The 22,819-nt window shown below is 43.9% G+C and overlaps 1 protein-coding gene across 1 annotated transcript in view; it reads right to left on the bottom strand.

Annotated features, from left to right (window-relative positions):
- Positions 1 to 22,819, bottom strand: part of LOC143810104 (uncharacterized) — a 71,113-nt gene that overhangs the window by 11,615 nt on the left and 36,679 nt on the right. Inside the window, exons 3-4 of the mRNA XM_077293002.1 lie at positions 2,147 to 2,194; positions 1,843 to 1,899 (exon numbers count right to left, since the gene is read on the bottom strand). Of these exons, the coding sequence (XP_077149117.1) occupies positions 1,843 to 1,899; positions 2,147 to 2,194 (105 nt within the window). The remainder of the gene's footprint in view (positions 1 to 1,842; positions 1,900 to 2,146; positions 2,195 to 22,819) is intronic.

Below are 22,819 nucleotides of genomic sequence, written 5' to 3'. Positions count from 1 at the left end.
ACCGCCGCAGTAAAAACAACCCATTCTGACATCTGAATCCTTGTCGTTCCGCTCTAGACACAATCCTATCACATTGCATAGGCTCAGGACTCAGCTCGGAAGACAATGCCACAGCGCGAACAACTCTGCGCTCGCGTAAGCGCCGATCAATCTGAATGGCCAAAGACATAGAATCACTCAGACCAGCAGGCGTGGGAAACCCCACCATAACATCTTTAACAGATTCCGAAAGACCCTTTCTGAAAATTGCAGCCAAGGCATCCTCATTCCACTTAGTCAGCACAGACCATTTTCTAAATTTCTGGCAATATAATTCTGCCGCTTCTTGACCCTGAGACAGGGCCAACAAGGTCTTCTCAGCATGATCCACTGAATTAGGTTCATCATACAATAACCCTAACGCTTGAAAAAAGGTGTCTACATTAAGCAAAGCAGGATTTCCAGCTTCCAGGGAAAACGCCCAATCCTGAGGGTCACCGCGCAGCAGAGAAATGACTATTTTAACCTGCTGGATGGGATCACCAGAGGAACGGGGTTTCAGAGCTAAAGACAGTTTACAGTTATTTTTAAAGCTCAGAAATTTGGACCTGTCTCCAGAAAACAAATCAGGAGTTGGAATTCTAGGCTCTAAAACCGGAGTCTGAACGATATAATTGGAAATACCCTGTACTCTAGCAGCAAGCTGATCCACACGAGAAGCCAATCCCTGAACGTCCATATCAGCGCCAAACTCCTGAACCACCCAGAGGTAAAGAGGAAAGAAGAGGCACAACAGACTACAGAAAAAAAAAGGCTCAGCACTTTCCTTTCCTTCTTCTGAGATGCAATTAACTCATTGTTGGCCAGTTGTACTGTTATGAACTGGTGGCCTAGGAGCAGCATAAGATGTACTCTGGAGAAGGTGGTACCTGTACTGACCGCAGACCCTGAACTTAACACCGCAACTAGAAGTAGCCGTGGAATGTACCTTTCACTCCCTAGACATCTCGACACAGCCGGAGGACTAATTACCCCTAGAGATAGAAAGGGGAAAACTATCTTGCCTCAGAGAAAATCCCCCAAAAGGATAGACAGCCCCCCACAAATATTGACTGTGAGAAGAGAGGGAAATAACATACGCAGACTGAAATCAGGATTTAGCAAAGGAGGCTAATTCTAGCTAAATAGGAAGGATAGGACAGAGTACTATGCGGTCAGTATTAAAACACTAGAAAATATCCACCACAGAAAATACAAAAAACTCCACATCTAACTAAAGGCATGGAGGGTATATCTGCATCTCCAGAGATACCAGCTTGGCTAAACAAATCCTTATACAGACCAAGCTGGACAAGACAAAACATGGAAAGTAACTAGAACGATCAGGCCCACTGCTTGTGGACTGCAGAAAACAAAGCCAGCACTTATCTTTGTTGACATGAACAGCAAGCAAGAGAGACCAGGCAGGGAAGTGAACACACCTGATAACTGCTGCGTTCCAAAGACAGCAGCACTACCACTTATAACCACTGGAGGGAGCCCAAGAGCAAAATTCACAACACTTATGGCAGTGAATAATGCATCTATAGTAGTTGCCACCCAGGCGCTAAGTGGAACATAAATCAACCTTGTTATGTAGACTGAAAGCCAAATTGCGGCCTCTGTATTCATACTCTGCCCATGAACTTTTGTCATTTCTTTCCAGAATTTCATTTTTAAATGTATATTTTCAGCCTTATTTTCAAAATGCATGTTGTCACCTATATAAGAACTAGATAATGCAATCTCTGTAGGTGTAATCCATAGATGACACCTTGAATTTTTAGAATTATTAATTTTAGCAAGCTGGAGATTGTTACTCACCACAATGCGTAGTATTTAGATAACTTCTTATCCAGACACAGATACGGACAGAAGAGACTTGTAAAATATGAAAGTGTAGACAAGTAAAGTAAATTGTTGCTCCAAATTTCAATCATATGGAAACGCTATTTCTACTAAAATTATTAGAATTATTGTTTAATATCAGTTCCCCATCAAAGATTCTGAGTTAAATAATGCTACATGATGATGAAAATTCTTCTAGAAAAGATATAAGTCGTCATTTCTTGTATAATCAAAAAATTAAAAAGTTAACTGGGCAAATCTTATGTCCTAATAAGCGTACCGTTCATCAACTCTGAGTTTAAATTGCAAGAGATTTCTTCTCTGTAATCTGTGTAATAAATGAAGAACGTAATCAATAATTGCTTATATACATCCAGTATATGACGTATTCTCATTTAAGTATGAAGCAAAACTTGGCCACTGAACTCTATGACTATAGCTAAGGCTACGTTTTCATTGACCGCTGAATTTATCAGATGATTCTCATCCACAAACGTAACTGTCTCCGCGTGCAGGTCTGTGCGCTCGTTATTATATACAGTTTTATAGAGCAAAAAAGTAGTATGCATAGACAGCTTGGGATCACCTAATAATTTTGTTAAGCAACAAAAAAAACACTTGAAGACATGATTAAAAATATTTAAAAAGCCAATGAAGGCGTGCAAAAATAAAGCTAACACCTATCCTCATCTGCTCATCGATAGATACCAACAAGACCGCAGAGAACATTAATGAAAATGATGTAATATCATGATTAATTTATTATTGCAAATATTAGTTACCATTACTGTTAGGGTTGGCAGAACGCACCGATTATAAATATATGTAATACTAGGTGCGTTCGCAGCCCGGGGTCCACCGTGAAGGAGATGAACCTGCTGCTAGCAATTGGCGGCACTATATGGCGGTATAAGCGAACTCTGTTACTTCACAGAATCGATAACATAGGAAAACGCTGTGCCCTGTTAACCTCACAGAGGATCACAGCTACCTAACTGAGCAGAAAGCAAACAGTGGTCATGCAGTCAGCATAACACACAAACAACTCGTCTTCGGTGGAGCCGGAATTCTAGTGGCTATATACCAGCCCTGAATTCAAACACACAAAACTCCTCACTGAGGTGCCGGTATTCTAGGGGCTTATTCCAGCCAACCCTGACCACATGCAGACATGACCACAAAGTAGCAAAGCTCATGACATAGGTTGAAACTAGCGCATGGCGTGCGGCCATGCGAACCTTTTATAGCTGCAGCAGACAAGGACGTTCCTAGGCGTCCAATAGAAGCTGCTACAGAACCTGAGCGTGTGACCCCCAGACCTCCAATGGAAGGTCGTCCCTTGGGCATGCTCAGAAGAGGAAAAGCCGGACTTGGTCCCAGAAGCATCTGCTCGCTGAAGAATAGTGCTAGTTACAATGGCTTAACCTGGAAGATCAGTAGTAACCAAGTGTACATTGTCTGCCTGAGCCAGACGCTGAGATTGACGCCTCCACTGAGCAGGCTCCACTGCAGCTGGAGAAGAATGGGAGACCGCAGCGGAGGTGGCTCGCGATTCCCCCTGTGCAGTGGCGGGAACTCGACACCTAACAATTACTAATGCCTATACAAATAGCCAAATTCTTGATAAATTTGAATGATGTTAAAAATGGTAATCGATACCAAACTGTACCGAAATCCCAATGGTAATGAAATGAATAAGGTTTCCTTGGACACAGGCTACCAATGACAGGGGTGAATCAATGCCCAGCATTCAAATGTGTAGTAAAGAGCTGTCCACAATAGATAGTACAATAGAAACAATAAGAGTGCTGAGCACAAATACAAACCTAGTCGCTGGCACAATACACCGGCCTGCAATTAATAAATCATATCATACTGTCTTATGGATAAGTCAAAAATAAAGATGAGGGTTACCTCCACGTGTATAGCCACCTGCCAAGTGGCTTCCTCAGGGAAAATTGTGATGCTGAGTCACTTCTCACAGCCAAGCTGTGAGATGGGATAGTCAAGGAGTCAGAGGTCAAAAGCCAGGAGGGTATGTTATAAACAGAAGGAAAAGACAAAAGCGTCACGTTTCGAGGTCAGAATATCAAGAGGATAGCGGATCAAAGCAAAAGGGGCTAAACAGACAGATGGTCAGAACAAGGTCCAAGGTCAGGCAACGAAAGATCCATAAACAAAACAGAGACACCACATAATGCAATGCACAGAGAGACATCACCCAGTAGTTGAATGTACATCTGGCAGAGGTCTGGGAGTAATAGACAAGTTAAGTAGCATGGCAATCACCTGGGACAATGAATACCTGGAGATAGCCAGCGCCTCCCAGTCTCAGATTGGATGGCAGAGCTGTCAGACAACACATTGACAGCTCAGCACGCTTCTGCAGCAGACTGGATGACTGAGTTGTCAATCACAGGACTGACAGCTTCAGCACGCCCCTGTACCAGATTGGACAGCTGAGTTGTCAGCAACTGCATCCCAGACACACTGAGGGGTGGAACAGCGACTGGAAGAATGACTTTTAGTCAAAAAGTGTCCATATTATATACATTATTCATGAATGAATAAGTATTACCAGGTGTATACAGTATACTGACTAACCTCTCTAAGACAAACTCAGCTCTTACGGTGTATGCGCCAACAAACATCATGTCATTCCGGCAAATACAGATGTCACCGCTGCACAGGCATGAGCCCGTCACCGCTCCATCCACCACACAGGTGGAAGTACATCTTCTTAACACAGGTGTTTCATTGATCTAGCGCATGCATGTAAAATACACCATGTTTCGACTGCGGCAAGGGTGCCGAAACTTTTGCATTGGCCAATTTTCCTTTTTGTAATTTTTAAAATGTAAAATATGAATTATATATATGTACATATATATATATATATATATATATATATATATATATATATATATATATATATATATATATATATATATATATATCTGTGTGAAAAAGTGTTTGCCATCTTTCCAATTTCCAATTCTTTTGAAAGCTTTTTACAGTTGAATGTTTCTAATCACCAAACAATTTTAGATATTAGACAAAGATAACACAAGCAAACACAAAATGCAGTTTTAAAATGAAGGCCTTTATTATTAAGGGAAAAAAAAATAAAAAACCTACAGGGCCATGTATGAAAAAGTGATTGCCCCTCCTTAAAACATAAATTAATTGTGGTTTTTCACATCTTTGGGAAGCTGAGTTCAAATTCCCTAGCCACACGGAGACCAGATTACTGCCACACCTGTTCTCAAGCAAGAAATCATTTAATATGAACTGCCTGACAAAGTGAAGTAGCCCAAAAGGTCCTCAACAGCTAGACATCATGCCGTGATCCAAAGAAATTATGAAACAAATGAGAAACAAAGTAAGTGAGATCTATTAGTCTGGAAAAGGTTATAAAGCCATTTCTAAAGCGTTTGGACTCAAGCAAACCACAGTGACAGCCATTATCCACAAATGGTAAAAACATGGAACAGTGGTGAACATTCCCAGGAGTGGCTGGCTGACCAAAATTACCCCAAGAGCGCAGCGACAACTCATCCAAGAGGTCGCAAAAGATCCCAAAACAATATTAAAAGAACTGCAGGCGGCTTGGCACAGTTCCAAGATGAAAACCACTACTGAGCAGAAAGAAAATAAGGGCTTGTCTCAATTTTGTTAGAAATCATTTTGGGAGAATACTCAGTGGACTAACGAGACAAAAGTTGAACTGTTTGGAAGCTGTATTTCCCATTACATCTGTCTTAGACGTAACACAGCATTTTAAAAAAGGAACATCATACCAACAGTAAAATATGGTGGTGGTAATGTGATGGTCTGGGACTGTTTTACTGCTTCAGGACCTGTAAGACTTGCTGTGGTAAATGGAACCATGAATTTTGCTGTCTGCCAAAATAATCCTGAAGGAGAATGTCCGACCATCTGTTCGAGACCTCAAGCTGAAGCGCACTTGGCTTATGCAGCAGGACAATGATTCAAAACACACCAGGCAGTCCATCTCTGAATGGCTTAAGAAAAACAAAATTAAGCCTTTGGAGTGGCCTGGTCAAAGTCAGGAGAGAGAAAAAAAACCTATACAGACATTACAGCAGGAGATCGCAAATGTTTCCTTCTTTGAAGTAAAACATTGTTTAAAAACAGGACATGAAATGTTTTACCTCACAAGAAGAATCAGCTGCGATCCTGTGCTGTCCTGTCTGTATAATTCTTTGCTTCCCCCGTGCCCAGGAGCTGTGGTATGATCAGACCATGTTCCTGCATGGTCAGACACAGACATTACACAGTACACAGCAAGGGAACATTTATTTGCTTTCTCTATCCATATTTTATAGGATGTTTAGGGGGCACCTAGAATAAAGAGGACATAAAGTTTCATAATAAATATAGTTTGACTAAAAAAAGCACTCTTAAAGTTGTTTTTAGAAAAAAAATGCTCCTAGGGTACACTTTCCGACATGTCAGCTCACCTGATTTTACAAAAAGTCACCCTTTTTTCAGTTTTCTCATCCGGTTACTCTATGAGATATTGCTTTCACCCTGCTCTCAGAAAAGGGTGCCGGACCCACATTTACAACAATAGTAATAAATATAGCAATTACATTTATAATAATAAAGGCCAGTGCAGGACACCAAAAGTGCAGGGAGGAACCTTTAGAAAAGGTTTGAAGTTTTCTGTCTGGGAGGTCTGGTAGCAAATTACAGACCCACATTAACGATCTGACTCCCCTCACCTTGTGCCGCCCTCTAATAGATGAGAGTTATAAAGCCACATTCCTTCTATCGTAGTGTCATTAGCGTCATTGCTGGTTTGGCTGGGAAGTGACAGATGCCTTTGGATTAAATGGATGAAGTGGGAGCTTGTAGGATAAGTATATATTATGGTCTGGGGTCTAAATTAAGTTGGGGGTCTGTTATATAAGCCTTTGCCTTCATAAACGCTATTCATATTTTTTATGATCCCTATTGGTCTTGTATCACTGTGTCAAGAGTTAATGTTTGGAATCTTTGCACCCTCGTCATACAGAATTGAATAGGTCATGGCATTATTTTTTCTATATTTGGATTTTGCCAGAAAATTCCTATTTGTGCCACTGCAAGAACCTGGAGGCATATACTGTAGAGGAACATAAATGCCTAAAACACTACACTGCTGTCATTTTGGAGCATTTGTTCTTTCTAATTGCAAAGTAGCCTGAAAAACAATACATTGCAAATCTCTACAAAATCGTATTAGAGATTATAAATGTATTACAATACTAGATTCTTGTTATTTTGCCCAGATTCATCAATTTTTCATTATTTTTCAGTTAATCATCCCATTATCTGCATTATCTGTATTCCCTGAATACTGAATGAATTATACACTGTGTGACTTACTGAACATAGATAGTGGAGATATAATATGTCCATGTCGGAGAACAGAACCAAATGATAAACCACCCTCCCCCCAAATGAAAAGTGAACAGAGAAAGGTATAAATATACTCTGTAGTCCCTGCTGAGATGGTCACTAGGGTTGAGCGACTTTCATTTTTTTAAGATCGAGTAGGGTTTTGGGAAACCCGATTTTGTCCAGAGTCGAGTCGAGTGCAGTCGGCCGATTATCGCTAAAAGTCGGGGATCGACCGAAACACGAAACCCAATGCAAGTCAATGGGGAAGCATAGTCGGCAGTGAGTGGAGGCCAGGAAAACACCTACAGTGCCCATTTTAATGCCAAAAACATCCATTCTTGTTTCTGAAGCTTGCCAATCTTAATTAACTGTATAATAATAGTTGGGCATAGGGAATTGGGGGAAAGTTGTGGGGGGAGTAGGGCTGGCTCAAGTTTTTCGTGGGCCCAGGAAATGCGGACTACGTCACGGCGGTGTTGCAGGGAAAGGTAAGTATTTAAAAGTTGCAAGTGCTGTGATCCTGAGCAAGCAGGGGGGGCCCACTCGTTCGCATTGCCACTGGCACAGGGCCCCTCAAAGTACGGCGGTGTGTTTGCATGGCGGGGGCGCCTCCCACCAGCAGCGACACTTTTGCGTACTCTGAGGGGCCCTGTGCCAGTGACGTCGCCAACGAGTATGCCCCCCCACCTGATGAAGGAACCTGCACTTTCATCTGCACCTTCCTCTTTGTCCCTGTGTAAGGTGGTATAACATGCGGGAAGGGGAACCTTACTTTCAGCAGGGACAGATTCTGGCTGTGTAGAGTACAAGGGGAATGTAGTGGTCTAGGTCAATGTACCAGCAGACTCATTTAGCAGTGGCTGGGCAATGGGCAGGATGAGGAGGAAACAGATATAGGGCCAAAGAATAAAGTAGGCTACATGCAGTTCAAAATTGGTAACAGGACTAAACAGGCGGCATTGCTTTGTTCAGTGGAGTAGCAAACCCAAGAGCAGCAGACACTGTTTCAAGGGCCTAACCACACTAGTAGGCCAAATGCAGTTTAATATCTGATAGTATAGGGCGAAAGCCAGAATGTGGAAGCTCAGCTTTGTTCAGTTGAGGACAACACCAGGGAGGGGCAGACACCTTTAGTAGGCCGGAAAAGCCTATTGCATTTTTTAAAATGGTAATTTGGAGCAGAAGGTTGAAGCTCAGCTTTATTTAGTTGAGGGCAACACCAGGGAGGGGCAGAAGCCGTTAGTAGGCCCTAACCACCATTTTTTTTTTTTTTAAAACCACATAATGAGAGCCGGAAGGTTGAAGCTCAGCTTTATTTAGTTGAGGACAACACCAGGGAGGGGCAGAAGCCGTTAGTAGGCCCTAACCACCATTTTTTTTTTTAAAACCACATAATGAGAGCCGGAAGGTTGAAGCTCAGCTTTATTTAGTTGAGGACAACACCAGGGAGGGGCAGAAGCCGTTAGTAGGCCCTAACCACCATTTTTTTTTTTAAAACCACATAATGAGAGCCGGAAGGTTGAAGCTCAGCTTTATTTAGTTGAGGACAACACCAGGGAGGGGCAGAAGCCGTTAGTAGGCCCTAACCACCATTTTTTTTTTTTTTAAAACCACTTAATGAGAGCCGGAAGGTTGAAGCTCAGCTTTATTTAGTTGAGGACAACACCAGGGAGGGGCAGAAGCCGTTAGTAGGCCCTAACCACCATTTTTTTTTTTTTTAAAACCACTTAATGAGAGCCGGAAGGTTGAAGCTCAGCTTTATTTAGTTGAGGGCAACACCAGGGAGGGGCAGAAGCCGTTAGTAGGCCCTAACCACCATTTTTTTTTTAAAACCACATAATGAGAGCCGGAAGGTTGAAGCTCAGCTTTATTTAGTTGAGGACAACACCAGGGAGGGGCAGAAGCCGTTAGTAGGCCCTAACCACCATTTTTTTTTTTTTTAAAACCACTTAATGAGAGCCGGAAGGTTGAAGCTCAGCTTTATTTAGTTGAGGACAACACCAGGGAGGGGCAGAAGCCGTTAGTAGGCCCTAACCACCATTTTTTTTTTTAAAACCACATAATGAGAGCCGGAAGGTTGAAGCTCAGCTTTATTTAGTTGAGGGCAACACCAGGGAGGGGCAGAAGCCGTTAGTAGGCCCTAACCACCATTTTTTTTTTAAAACCACATAATGAGAGCCGGAAGGTTGAAGCTCAGCTTTATTTAGTTGAGGACAACACCAGGGAGGGGCAGAAGCCGTTAGTAGGCCCTAACCACCATTTTTTTTTTAAAACCACTTAATGAGAGCCGGAAGGTTGAAGCTCAGCTTTATTTAGTTGAGGACAACACCAGGGAGGGGCAGAAGCCGTTAGTAGGCCCTAACCACCATTTTTTTTTTTTTTAAAACCACATAATGAGAGCCGGAAGGTTGAAGCTCAGCTTTATTTAGTTGAGGGCAACACCAGGGAGGGGCAGAAGCCGTTAGTAGGCCCTAACCACCATTTTTTTTTTAAACCACATAATGAGAGCCGGAAGGTTGAAGCTCAGCTTTATTTAGTTGAGGACAACACCAGGGAGGGGCAGAAGCCGTTAGTAGGCCCTAACCACCATTTTTTTTTTTAAAACCACATAATGAGAGCCGGAAGGTTGAAGCTCAGCTTTATTTAGTTGAGGGCAACACCAGGGAGGGGCAGAAGCCGTTAGTAGGCCCTAACCAAAGTTGAAGGCCAAATGCAGTTTAATTTCTGATACTATAGGCCGAAAGCCAGAAGGTGGAAGTTCCGATTTAGACAGTGGAGGACAATTTGAATTAGGGACTGCAGACAGACTTAGTAGGCTGTCCCCTGTGGACCATGCATCCACCACATTAACCCATTGCGCCGTAATGGACACGTAATCTTCCGTGGCCATGCCTACAGGTCCATGCGTCTGTTGTCAGGTGCACCTTTGTACTCACAGATTGCCAGAGTGCATGGACAATGCGGTCTTCTACATGCTGGTGGAGGGTTGGGATGGCTTTTCTCGCAAAAGAAGTGTCGACTGGTTAGCTTGTAGCGTGGTACAGCGTAGTCCATCATGGCCTTATTAATAGTAAATAAAATATATAACTAGGCTCTATGAACTTTTAAATAGGTTCCAGGGGTACACGGGCAGCATTGGTGTGGTCAGTGGAGGAGTATTGCAAGTAGGGGCTGCAGACAGGCTATCAAAGGCCTAAAATAACAAACAGTAGGCAGTCATGGCAGTTTTACATCGGTTACATGGATACACAGGCAGGCACTCCAGGCAGCATTGTGCTCAGTGGAGGAGTATTGCAAGTAGGGGCCGCAGACAGGCTATCAAAGGCCTAAAATAACAAACAGTAGGCAGTCATGGCAGTTTTACATCGGTTACATGGATACACAGGCAGGCACTCCAGGCAGCATTGTGGTCAGTGGAGGAGTATTGCAAGTAGGGGCCGCAGACAGGCTATCAAAGGCCTAAAATAACAAACAGTAGGCAGTCATGGCAGTTTTACATCGGTTACATGGATACACAGGCAGCTAGGTGGTGAGTGGAGGAGTATTTAAAGTAAGGACCGCAGACAGGCTATCAAAGGCCTAACATAACAAACAATAGGCTCATGGCAGTTTTACAGCGGTTACATGGATACACGGGCAGGCAGCTTGGTGGTGAGTGGAGGAGTATTTAAAGTATGGACCGCAGACAGGCTTCGAAGGCCTAACACAATAAAATGGGCTGGCTGTAGGCACTTTAAAATTGGTTCCAGGGGTACACGGGCAGCAGTGGTCTGGTCAGTGGAGGCCTAGTGGAAGTATGGACCGCAGACAGGCTTCGAAGGCCTAACACAATAAAATGGGCTGGCTGTAGGCACTTTAAAATTGGTTCCAGGGGTACACGGGCAGCAGTGGTCTGGTCAGTGGAGGCCTAGTGGAAGTATGGACCGCAGACAGGCTTCGAAGGCCTAACACAATAAAATGGGCTGGCTGTAGGCACTTTAAAATTGGTTCCAGGGGTACACGGGCAGCAGTGGTCTGGTCAGTGGAGGACTAGTGGAAGTATGGACCGCAGACAGGCTTCGAAGGCCTAACACAATAAAATGGGCTGGCTGTAGGCACTTTAAAATTGGTTCCAGGGGTACACGGGCAGCAGTGGTCTGGTCAGTGGAGGCCTAGTGGAAGTATGGACCGCAGACAGGCTTCGAAGGCCTAACACAATAAAATGGGCTGGCTGTAGGCACTTTAAAATTGGTTCCAGGGGTACACGGGCAGCAGTGGTCTGGTCAGTGGAGGACTAGTGGAAGTATGGACCGCAGACAGGCTTCGAAGGCCTAACACAATAAAATGGGCTGGCTGTAGGCACTTTAAAATTGGTTCCAGGGGTACACGGGCAGCAGTGGTCTGGTCAGTGGAGGACTAGTGGAAGGAGGGAGCGCAGAAAGGCTTCAAAGGCCTAACATAACAAACAATAGGCTCATGGCAGTTTTACAGCGGTTACATGGATACACGGGCAGGCAGCTTGGTGGTCAGTGGAGGAGTAGGGACCGCAGACAGGCTATCAAAGGCCTAAAATAACAAACAATAGGCTCATGGCAGTTTTACAGCGGTTACATGGATACACGGGCAGGCAGCTTGGTGCTGAGTGGAGGAGTAGTGCAAGGAGTGTCTGTCCCAGTACTCCCAAAATATAAATAGATGTTAATGTCTCGCAAAACAACCAAAACAAAAAAAAAGATGGCATACTTAGGTACAGGGGTGGGCTCATCTGCTGTGTTTCTGACATAGTAATTTGGCAGTAACTATTTAATGGTGCCAATATAGGACACAGACACAGACTACTTTAAGTTGCATCATAGATGTCTACAAATTTGTATTGTCAGTGCCAGACATTGAATGATGTCAGCGAATAGACTAAAGATTGGTGGAGCTGTGCGACATAATTTTGCACGTAGTAGAGCCCAGTTTGAGCTGGGGTAGGGGGGAACTCTCTTGAGGCCGGCGGGACCGCCCCAGGGCCACTCATGTTACAACGGTGTGTCTGACGTTGGGTGCGCACCACCACCGCCAGAGACACTACATTGTACTATGAGGGACCCAGTAGCAATGCCGTCAACCAAAAGCGAGCACACCCACCTCTTCAGACAAACAGCAGTCTCACGGGTGCTTGCGCCAAGTCGCGATACCACGGCCCCGTGTGGGGAGTTTGGCCATTTAGGGAGGTGTAAACATGTCGTATGCTGTACAATCTGCAGCAGCAAATTAGACATTAGAAAAGTAATTCACAGGCAAGAGCTTTTCATAGGAAAGCTAGGTGTCGGCCGGGCAAGGTGGGGCAAAAGATTTTGAAATCCAGTTGTGGTTCATTTTAATGAATGTTAGATCGTCAACATTTTGGGTAGCCAGACGAGTCCTTTTTTCGGTTAATATTGACCCTGCAGCACTGAATACTCTTTCTGATAGGACACTTGCTGCCGGGCAAGCAAGCTCCTGCAATGCATATTCTGCCAATTCTGGCCAGGTGTCTAATTTGGAGGCCCAGTAATCAAATGGGAATGACGGTTGAGGGAGAACATCGATAAGGGATGAAAAATAGTTAGTAACCATACTGGACAAATGTTGTCTCCTGTCACTTTCAATTGATGCAGCAGTACCTGTCCTGTCTGCGGTCATAGCAAAATCACTCCACAACCTGGTCAGAAAACCCCTCTGTCCAACGCCACTTCTGATGTGTGCACCCCTAACACTCCTAGTCTGCTGCCCCCTGGAGCTCGTGTGAGAACGATCACGTGCGCTGTGTGCTGGGAATGCCTGAAGCAAACGGTCAACAAGAGTTGATTGTTTGGTTGCTAATATTAGTTCCAAGTTCTCATGTGGCATAATATTTTGCAATTTGCCTTTATAGCGTGGATCAAGGAGGCAGGCCAACCAGTAATCGTCATCGTTCATCATTTTCGTAATGCGTGTGTCCCTTTGTAGGATACGTAAGGCATAATCCGCCATGTGGGCCAAAGTTCCACTTGTCAAATCTCCGGTTGTGATTGGTTGAGGGGCAGTTGCAGGCAAATCTACGTCACTTGTGTCCCTCAAAAAACCAGAACCCGGCCGTGACACGCAACCAATTTCCTGTGCCCCCGTGAAAGTTTCCGCATTAAAAATATACTCATCCCCATCATCCTCCTCGTCCTCCACCTCCTCTTCACCCGCTACCTCGTCCTGTACACTGCCCTGACCAGACAATGGCTGACTGTCATCAAGGCTTCCCTCTTCCTCTGGTGCAGACGCCTGCTCCTTTATGTGCGTCAAACTTTGCATCAGCAGACGCATTAGGGGGATGCTCATGCTTATTACGGCGTTGTCTGCACTAACCAGCCGTGTGCATTCCTCAAAACACTGAAGGACTTGACACATGTCTTGTATCTTCGACCACTGCACACCTGACAACTCCATGTCTGCCATCCTACTGCCTGCCCGTGTATCCTCCCACAAATAAATAACAGCACGCCTCTGTTCGCACAGTCTCTGAAGCATGTGCAGTGTTGAGTTCCACCTTGTTGCAACGTCTATGATTAGGCGATGCTGGGGAAGGTTCAAAGACCGCTGATAGGTCTGCATACGGCTGGCGTGTACAGGCGAACGTCGGATATGTGAGCAAAGTGCACGCACTTTGAGGAGCAGGTCGGAGAACCCAGGATAAGTTTTCAATAAGCACTGCACCACCAGGTTTAAGGTGTGAGCCAGGCAAGGAATGTGTTTCAGTTGGGAAAGGGAGATGGCAGCCATGAAATTCCTTCCGTTATCACTCACTACCTTGCCTGCCTCAAGATCTACTGTGCCCAGCCACGACTGCGTTTCTTGTTGCAAGAACTCGGACAGAACTTCCGCGGTGTGTCTGTTGTCGCCCAAACACTTCATAGCCAATACAGCCTGCTGACGCTTGGCAGTAGCTGGCCCATAATGGGACAACTGGTGTGCAACAGTGTCATCTGCCGATGGAGTGGTTGGCCGACTGCGTTCTGTGGAAGAGCTGTAGCTTCTGCAGGAGGACGAGGAGGAGGAGGAGGGGGTGCGAACGCCTACAGCCAACTGTTTCCTAGACCGTGGGCTAGGCACAACTGTCCCTAAATTGATGTCGCCTGTGGACCCTGCATCCACCACATTCACCCAGTGTGCCGTGATGGACACATAACGTCCCTGGCCATGCCTACTGGTCCATGCATCTGTAGTCAGGTGCACCTTTGTACTCACAGATTGCCTGAGTGCATGGACGATGCGCTGTTTAACATGCTGGTGCAGGGCTGGGATGGCTTTTCTGGAAAAAAAGTGTCGACTGGGTAGCTCGTATCGTGGTTCAGCGTACTCCATCAGGGCTTTGAAAGCTTCGCTTTCAACTAACCGGTAGGGCATCATCTCTAACGAGATTAGTCTAGCTATGTGGGCGTTAAAACCCTGTGTACGCGGATGCGAGGATAAGTACTTCCTTTTTCTAACCAGAGTCTCATGTAGGGTGAGCTGGACTGGAGAGCTGTAGATCGTGGAACTTTCGGGTGTGCCGGTGGACATGGCAGACTGAGAGACGGTTGGAGACGGTATTGTTTCCGCCGGTGCCCTACATGCAATATTTCCTCCTACAAAACTGGTGATTCCCTGACCCTGACTGCTTTTGGCTGGCAAAGAAACCTGCACAGATACTGCCGGTGGTGCGGAAAATGGTGGCCTTACAGTGACGGAAGGGATGTTGCGTTGCTGACTAGCTTCATTGGCCGAGGGTGCTACAACCTTGAGGGACGTTTGGTAGTTAGTCCAGGCTTGAGAATGCATGGTGGTTAAGTGTCTATGCATGCAACTAGTATTTAGACTTTTCAGATTCTGACCTCTGCTTAAGCTAGTTGAACATTTTTGACAGATGACTTTGCGCTGATCAGTTGGATGTTGTTTAAAAAAATGCCAGACTGCACTCTTCCTAGACTCTGATCCCTTTTCAGGGATTGCAGACTGAGCTTTAACCGGATGGCAACGCTGTGCTCCAACAGGTTTTGGCTTTGACACGCGTTTTGGTCCAGATACGGGCCCGGCAGATGGAACCTGTTGCGATGTTGATGCCTGCTGCGGCCCCTCCTCCACCTCCGCTTCTGAACTACTGCCGCCTGCACCCTGTTCCCCCAATGGCTGCCAATCGGGGTCAATAACTGGGTCATCTATTACCTCCTCTTCGAGCTCGTGTGCAACTTCGTCTGTGTCACTGTGTCGGTCGGTGGTATAGCGTTCGTGGCGGGGCAACATAGTCTCATCAGGGTCTGATTGTGGATCTGTACCCTGAGAGGGCAATGTGGTGGTCTGAGTCAAAGGAGCAGCATAGTACTCTGGCTGTGGCTGTGCATCAGTGCACTCCATGTCAGAATATACTTGTAATGGGCATGGCCTGTTAAATGTTTCACTTTCTAAGCCAGGGACGGTATGTGTAAAGAGCTCCATGGAGTGACCCGTTGTGTCGCCTGCTGCATCCTTCTCTCTTGTTGTAGTTTTTGCTGAGGAGGACAAGGAAGCGACTTGTCCCTGACCGTGAACATCCACAAGCGACGCGCTGCTTTTACATTTACCAGTTTCGGAAGAGGAGGCAAAAGAGCTAGAGGCTGAGTCTGCAATGTAAGCCAAAACTTGCTGTTGCTGCTCCGCCTTTAAAAGCGGTTTTCCTACTCCCAGAAAAGAGAGCGTTCGAGGCCTTGTGTAGCCTGACGACGAAACTGGCTCCACAGCTCCAGACTTAGGTGGAATATTTTTATCCCCACGACCACCTGATGCTCCACTACCACTACCATCATTACCAGCTGACAATGAACGCCCACGACGACCTCTTGCACCAGACTTCCTCATTGTTTTAAAATCTTAACCAAAGTAACTTTATTTGTTGCTATCAAACAACTTACACGGTGAGCTATAACTTCAGTATGATTTCAATATCCCTTAACAGGTTGGTGAGACCACAAGGAAAATCAGGCACAATGTTACACACTCTGTTTTCTGTGGCACAAAATCACAGAGATGACACACACGCAGGACTGTCACTCAAGCACTAATGTCAATATTAATCTCCCACCTAATTTATTTATTTTTTTTTCTCAGGGAGACTTTAGAAACCAAATAATATTAAAAAAAAAAAAAAAAAAGGCTTTCTATGGCCCACAATTAGAGAGAGAGAGGTGGCACAACCAGGAGTCAAGACTGGCGCACAAGCTGAAAGGGCAATATTACTCTCCCACTGTTTTTTATGTTTTTTTTGTTTTTTTCAGGGAGACTTTAGAAACCAAATAATATTAAAAAAACCAAAAAAAAAAAAGGCTTTCTATGGCCCACTGAATGAGAGGGAGAGAGGTGGCACACCCAGGAGTCAAGACTGGCACACAAGCTGAAAGGGCAATATTACTCTCCCACTGTTTTTTTATGTATTTTTTGTTTTTTCAGGGAGACTTTAGAAACCCAATAATATTTAAAAAAAAAAATAAATAGGCTTTCTATGGCCCACTGAATGAGAGGGAGAGAGGTGGCACACCCAGGAGTCAAGACTGGCACACAAGCTGAAAGGGCAATATTACTCTCCCACTGTTTTTTTAGGTTTTTTTTTTTTTTTCAGGGAGAATTAGAAACCAAATAATATTAAAAAAAAAAAAAAAATAGGCTTTCTATGGCCCACTGAATGAAAGGGAGAGAGGTGGCACACCCAGGAGTCAAGACTGGCACACAAGCTGAAAGGGCAATATTACTCTCCCACTGTTTTTTTATGTATTTTTTGTTTTTTCAGGGAGACTTTAGAAACCCAATAATATTTAAAAAAAAAAATAAATAGGCTTTCTATGGCCCACTGAATGAGAGGGAGAGAGGTGGCACACCCAGGAGTCAAGACTGGCACACAAGCTGAAAGGGCAATATTACTCTCCCACTGTTTTTTAGGTTTTTTTTTTTTTTCAGGGAGACTTTAGAAACCAAATAATATTAAAAAAAAAAAAAAAAAAAAAAAAATAGGCTTGCTATAGCCCACTGAATGAGAGATAGCACACACAGCAGTGGCACACAAGCCCTGACTGAGGCCAATATTTTTCTCCCACTGATTGATGTAGTGTTTTTGTGTTGAGGTAGAATTTAGAACACAAATCACGGAAAAAATAAATAGGCTTTCTATGGCCCACTGAATGAAAGGGAGAGAGGTGGCACACCCAGGAGTCAAGACTGGCACACAAGCTGAAAGGGCAATATTACTCTCCCACTGTTTTTTTATGTATTTTTTGTTTTTTTCAGGGAGACTTTAGAAACCCAATAATATTTAAAAAAAAAATAAATAGGCTTTCTATGGCCCACTGAATGAGAGGGAGAGAGGTGGCACACCCAGGAGTCAAGACTGGCACACAAGCTGAAAGGGCAATATTACTCTCCCACTGTTTTTTTAGGTTTTTTTTGTTTTTTCAGGGAGACTTTAGAAACCCAATAATATTTAAAAAAAAAAATAAATAGGCTTTCTATGGCCCACTGAATGAGAGGGAGAGAGGTGGCACACCCAGGAGTCAAGACTGGCACACAAGCTGAAAGGGCAATATTACTCTCCCACTGTTTTTTTATGTATTTTTTGTTTTTTCAGGGAGACTTTAGAAACCCAATAATATTTAAAAAAAAAAATAAATAGGCTTTCTATGGCCCACTGAATGAGAGGGAGAGAGGTGGCACACCCAGGAGTCAAGACTGGCACACAAGCTGAAAGGGCAATATTACTCTCCCACTGTTTTTTTAGGTTTTTTTTTTTTTTCAGGGAGACTTTTGAAACCAAATAATATTAAAAAAAAAAAAAAAAAAAAAATATAGGCTTGCTATAGCCCACTGAATGAGAGATAGCGCACACACAGCAGTGGCACACAAGCCCTGACTGAGGCCAATATTTTTCTCCCACTGATTGATGTAGTGTTTCTGTGTTGAGGTAGATTTTAGAACACAAATCACGGAAAAAATAAATAGGCTTTCTATGGCCCACTCAGTGAGAGATGGCACACACAGGGATGGCACTGTAGCAGAAATGCCAATCTTAATCTCCCACAAAAAAAAAACAAAAAAAAAAAAAAAACTGTCCTACAATTACTATCTCCCTGCAGTAATGTAAGCCAGGTATGGCAGGCAGCAATAGGAGTGGACTGATGCACAAATTAAATAAAAAGTGTGGACAAACAAAAAAGATAGCTGTGCAGAAAGGAAGGAACAAGAGGATATGTGCTTTGAAAAAAGCAGTTGGTTTCCACAGTGGCGTACACACAGCAATACAGCTATCACGGAGCCTTCTAGGGCAGCCCAATGAGCTACAGCGCTGAGGGGAAAAAAAAAAAAAAATAGCTTCCACTGTTCCTGCACACCGAAGGTGGTGTTGGACAGTGGAAATCGCTGCAGCACAAGCGGTTTGGTGGTTAGTGGACCCTGCCTAACGCTCTCCCTGCTTCTGATGAAGCGGCAGCAACCTGTCCCTAAGCTCAGATCAGCAGCAGTAAGATGGCGGTCGGCGGGAACGCCCCTTTATAGCCCCTGTGACGCCGCAGACAGCAAGCCAATCACTGCAATGCCCTTCTCTAAGATGGTGGGGACCAGGATCTATGTCATCACGCTGCCCACACTCTGCGTTCACCTTCATTGGCTGAGAAATGGCGCTTTTCGCGTCATTGAAACGCGACTTTGGCGCGAAAGTCGCGTACCGCATGGCCGACAAGCACAGGGGTCGGATCGGGTTTCATGAGACGCCGACTTAGCCAAAAGTCGGCGACTTTTGAAAATGATCGACCCGTTTCGCTCAACCCTAATGGTCACCACTGCACAAAGCTGTATACACAATTATTTGATTTAATAAATCTCTAATGCACCATATTTTTTTTTTGCTAAATTTTAGCATTTAAAACACATACATTAACCCCTTCATGCCACAGAATGCCACAGGCTGTTTTCACCTTCCTGACCAGGCCAAATGTTTCAATTCTGACCAGTGTCAATTTATGTGGTAATAACTCTGGAATGATTCTACATACAGTGGGTACGAAAGTATTCAGACCCCCTTAAATTTGACACTCTTTGTTTCAATGCAGCCATTTGGTAAATTAAAAAACAATCATTTTTTTCTCAGTAATGTACACTCTGCAACCCATTTTGACTGAAAAAAAACTGAAATGTAGAAAGTTTTGCAAATGTAATAAAAAAGAAAAACTGAAATGTCACATGGTCATAAGTATTAAGATCCTTTGCTCAGACGCTCCTATTTAAGTCACATACTGTCCATTCCCTTGTGATCCTCCTTGAGATGGTTCTACTCCTTCATTGGAGTCCAGCTGTCTTTAGTCTTTAATTAAACCGATAGGACTTGATTTGGAAAGGCGCACACCTGTCTATATAAGAACTCACAGCTCACAGTGCATGTCAGACCAAATGAGAATCATGAGGTCAAAGGAACTGGCCAAGGAGCTCAGAAACAGAACTGTGGGAAGGCACAGATCTGACCAAGGTTACAACAGAATTTCTGCTGTAGGCAAGGTTCCTAAGAGCACAGTGGCCTCCATAATCCTTAAATGGAAGAAGTTTGGGACCACCAGAAGTCTTCCTAGACCTGGCTGTCCAGCCAAACTGAGCACTCGTGGGAGAAGAGCCTTGGTGAGAGAGGTAAAGAAGAACCCCAAGATCACGGTGGCTGAGCTCCAGAGATGCAGTAGGGAGATGGGAGAAAGTTCCACAAAGTCAACTATCACTGCAGCCCTCCACCAGTCAGGCCTTTATGGCAGTGTGGCCCGACTGAAGCCTCTCCTCAGTGCAAGACATATACAGGTCCTTCTCAAAAAATTAGCATATAGTGTTAAATTTCATTATTTACCATAATGTAATGATTACAATTAAACTTTCATATATTATAGATTCGTTATCCACCAACTGAAATTTGTCAGGTTTTTTATTGTTTTAATACTGATGATTTTGGCATACAACTCCTGATAACCCAAAAAACCTGTCTCAATAAATTAACATATCAAGAAAAGGTTCTCTAAACGACCTATTACCCTAATCTTCTGAATCAACTAATTAACTCTAAACACATGCAAAAGATACCTGAGGCTTTTAAAAACTCCCTGCCTGGTTCATTACTCAAAACCCCCATCATGGGTAAGACTAGCGACCTGACAGATGTCAAGAAGGCCATCATTGACACCCTCAAGCAAGAGGGTAAGACCCAGAAAGAAATTTCTCAACAAATAGGCTGTTCCCAGAGTGCTGTATCAAGGCACCTCAATGGTAAGTCTGTTGGAAGGCAAAAATGTGGCAGAAAACGCTGTACAACGAGAAGAGGTGACCGGACCCTGAGGAAGATTGTGGAGAAGGACCGATTCCAGAACTTGGGGAACCTGAGGAAGCAGTGGACTGAGTCTGGTGTGGAAACATCCAGAGCCACCGTGCACAGGCGTGTGCAGGAAATGGGCTACAGGTGCCGCATTCCCCAGGTAAAGCCACTTTTGAACCATAAACAGCGGCAGAAGCGCCTGACCTGGGCTACAGAGAAGCAGCACTGGACTGTTGCTAAGTGGTCCCAAGTACTTTTTTCTGATGAAAGCAAATTTTGCATGTCATTCGGAAATCAAGGTGCCAGAGTCTGGAGGAAGACTGGGGAGAAGGAAATGCCAAAATGCCTGAAGTCCAGTGTCAAGTACCCACAGTCAGTGATGGTGTGGGGTGCCATGTCAGCTGCTGGTGTTGGTCCACTGTGTTTCATCAAGGGCAGGGTCAATGCAGCTAGCTATCAGGAGATTTTGGAGCACTTCATGCTTCCATCGGCTGAAATGCTTTATGGAGATGAAGATTTCATTTTTCAGCACGACCTGGCACCTGCTCACAGTGCCAAAACCACTGGTAAATGGTTTACTGACCATGGTATTACTGTGCTCAATTGGCCTGCCAACTCTCCTGACCTGAACCCCATAGAGAATCTGTGGGATATTGTGAAGAGAAAGTTGAGAGACGCAAGACCCAACACTCTGGATGAGCTTAAGGCCGCTATTGAAGCATCCTGGGCCTCCATAACATCTCAGCAGTGTCACAGGCTGATTGCCTCCATGCCACACCGCATTGAAGCAGTCATTTCTGCCAAAGGATTCCCGACCAAGTATTGAGTGCATAACTGAACATTATTATTTGATGTTTTTTTTGTTTGTTATTAAAAAACACTTTTATTTGATTGGACGGGTGAAATATGCTAATTTATTGAGACAGGTTTTTTGGGTTATCAGGAGTTGTATGCCAAAATCATCAGTATTAAAACAATAAAAGACCTGACAAATTTCAGTTGGTGGATAATGAATCTATAATATATGAAAGTTTAATTGTAATCATTACATTATGGTAAATAATGAAATTTAACACTATATGCTAATTTTTTGAGAAGGACCTGTAAAAGCCCGCATAGAGTTTGCTAAGAAACACATGAAGGAATCCCAGACTATGATAAAGAAGATTCTCTGGTCTGATGAAACAAAGATAGACCTTTTTGGTGACAATTCTAAGCGGTATGTGTGGAGAAAACCAGGCACTGCTCATCACCTGCCCAATACACGCCCAACAGTGAAACATGGTGGTGGCAGCATCATGCTATGGGGGTGTTTTTCATCTGCAGGGACAGGACAACGGGTTGTCACTGAAGATAACATGAATGTGGTCAAGTATAGAGATATCCTGGAAAAAAAACCTCTTCCATAGTGCTCATGACCTCAGACTTGGCCGAAGGTTCACCTTCCAACAAGACAATAACCCTAAGCACACAGCTAAAATAACAAAGGATTGGCTTCAGAACAACTCTATGACCATTCTTGACTGGCCCAGCAAGGGCCCTGACCTAAACCCAATTGAGCATCTCTGGAGAGACCTGAAAATGGCTGTCCACCAACGTTCACCATCCAACATGACGGAATTGGAGAGGATCTGCAAGGAAGAATGGCAGAGGATCCCCAAATCCAGGTGTGAAAAACTTGTTACATACTTTGCAAGAAGACTCATGGCTGTACTAGCTCAAAAGGTGCTTCTACTCAATACTGAACTGAGCAAAGGGTCTGAATACTTATGACCAAGTGATATTTCAGTTTTTCTTTTTAATAAATTTGCAAAAATTTCTACATTTCTGTTATTTTTTTCTGTCAAGATGTGGTGCAGAGTGTACATTAATGAGAAAAAAATGAACTTTTTTGAATTTACCAAATCGCTGCAATGGAACAAAGAGTGTAAAATATAAAGGGCTCTGATTGCTTTTCTGTATTCTTGTGATTCTGATTTTTTTGTGACACATTGTATCATGTTAGTGGTAAATATAGGTGAATATGATTTGCATTTTTTTAAGAAAATATAAAAAAAATTACAGATTTTTAAAAATTCACAATTTTTGAATTTTGATTTTTTATGCCTTCAAAACAAATAGTCATACCACACAGAATAATTAACATAATTGATAATTGATTGACCATTTACCACATGACTACTTTATTACACCATCATTTCTGAAACATTTTTTTCTTTTTGGAAG

The sequence above is a fragment of the Ranitomeya variabilis genome, chromosome 2 (assembly GCF_051348905.1).
Source record: "Ranitomeya variabilis isolate aRanVar5 chromosome 2, aRanVar5.hap1, whole genome shotgun sequence".
NCBI lineage: Eukaryota > Metazoa > Chordata > Amphibia > Anura > Dendrobatidae > Ranitomeya > Ranitomeya variabilis.
This window is presented reverse-complemented; position numbering and strand designations above follow the sequence as displayed.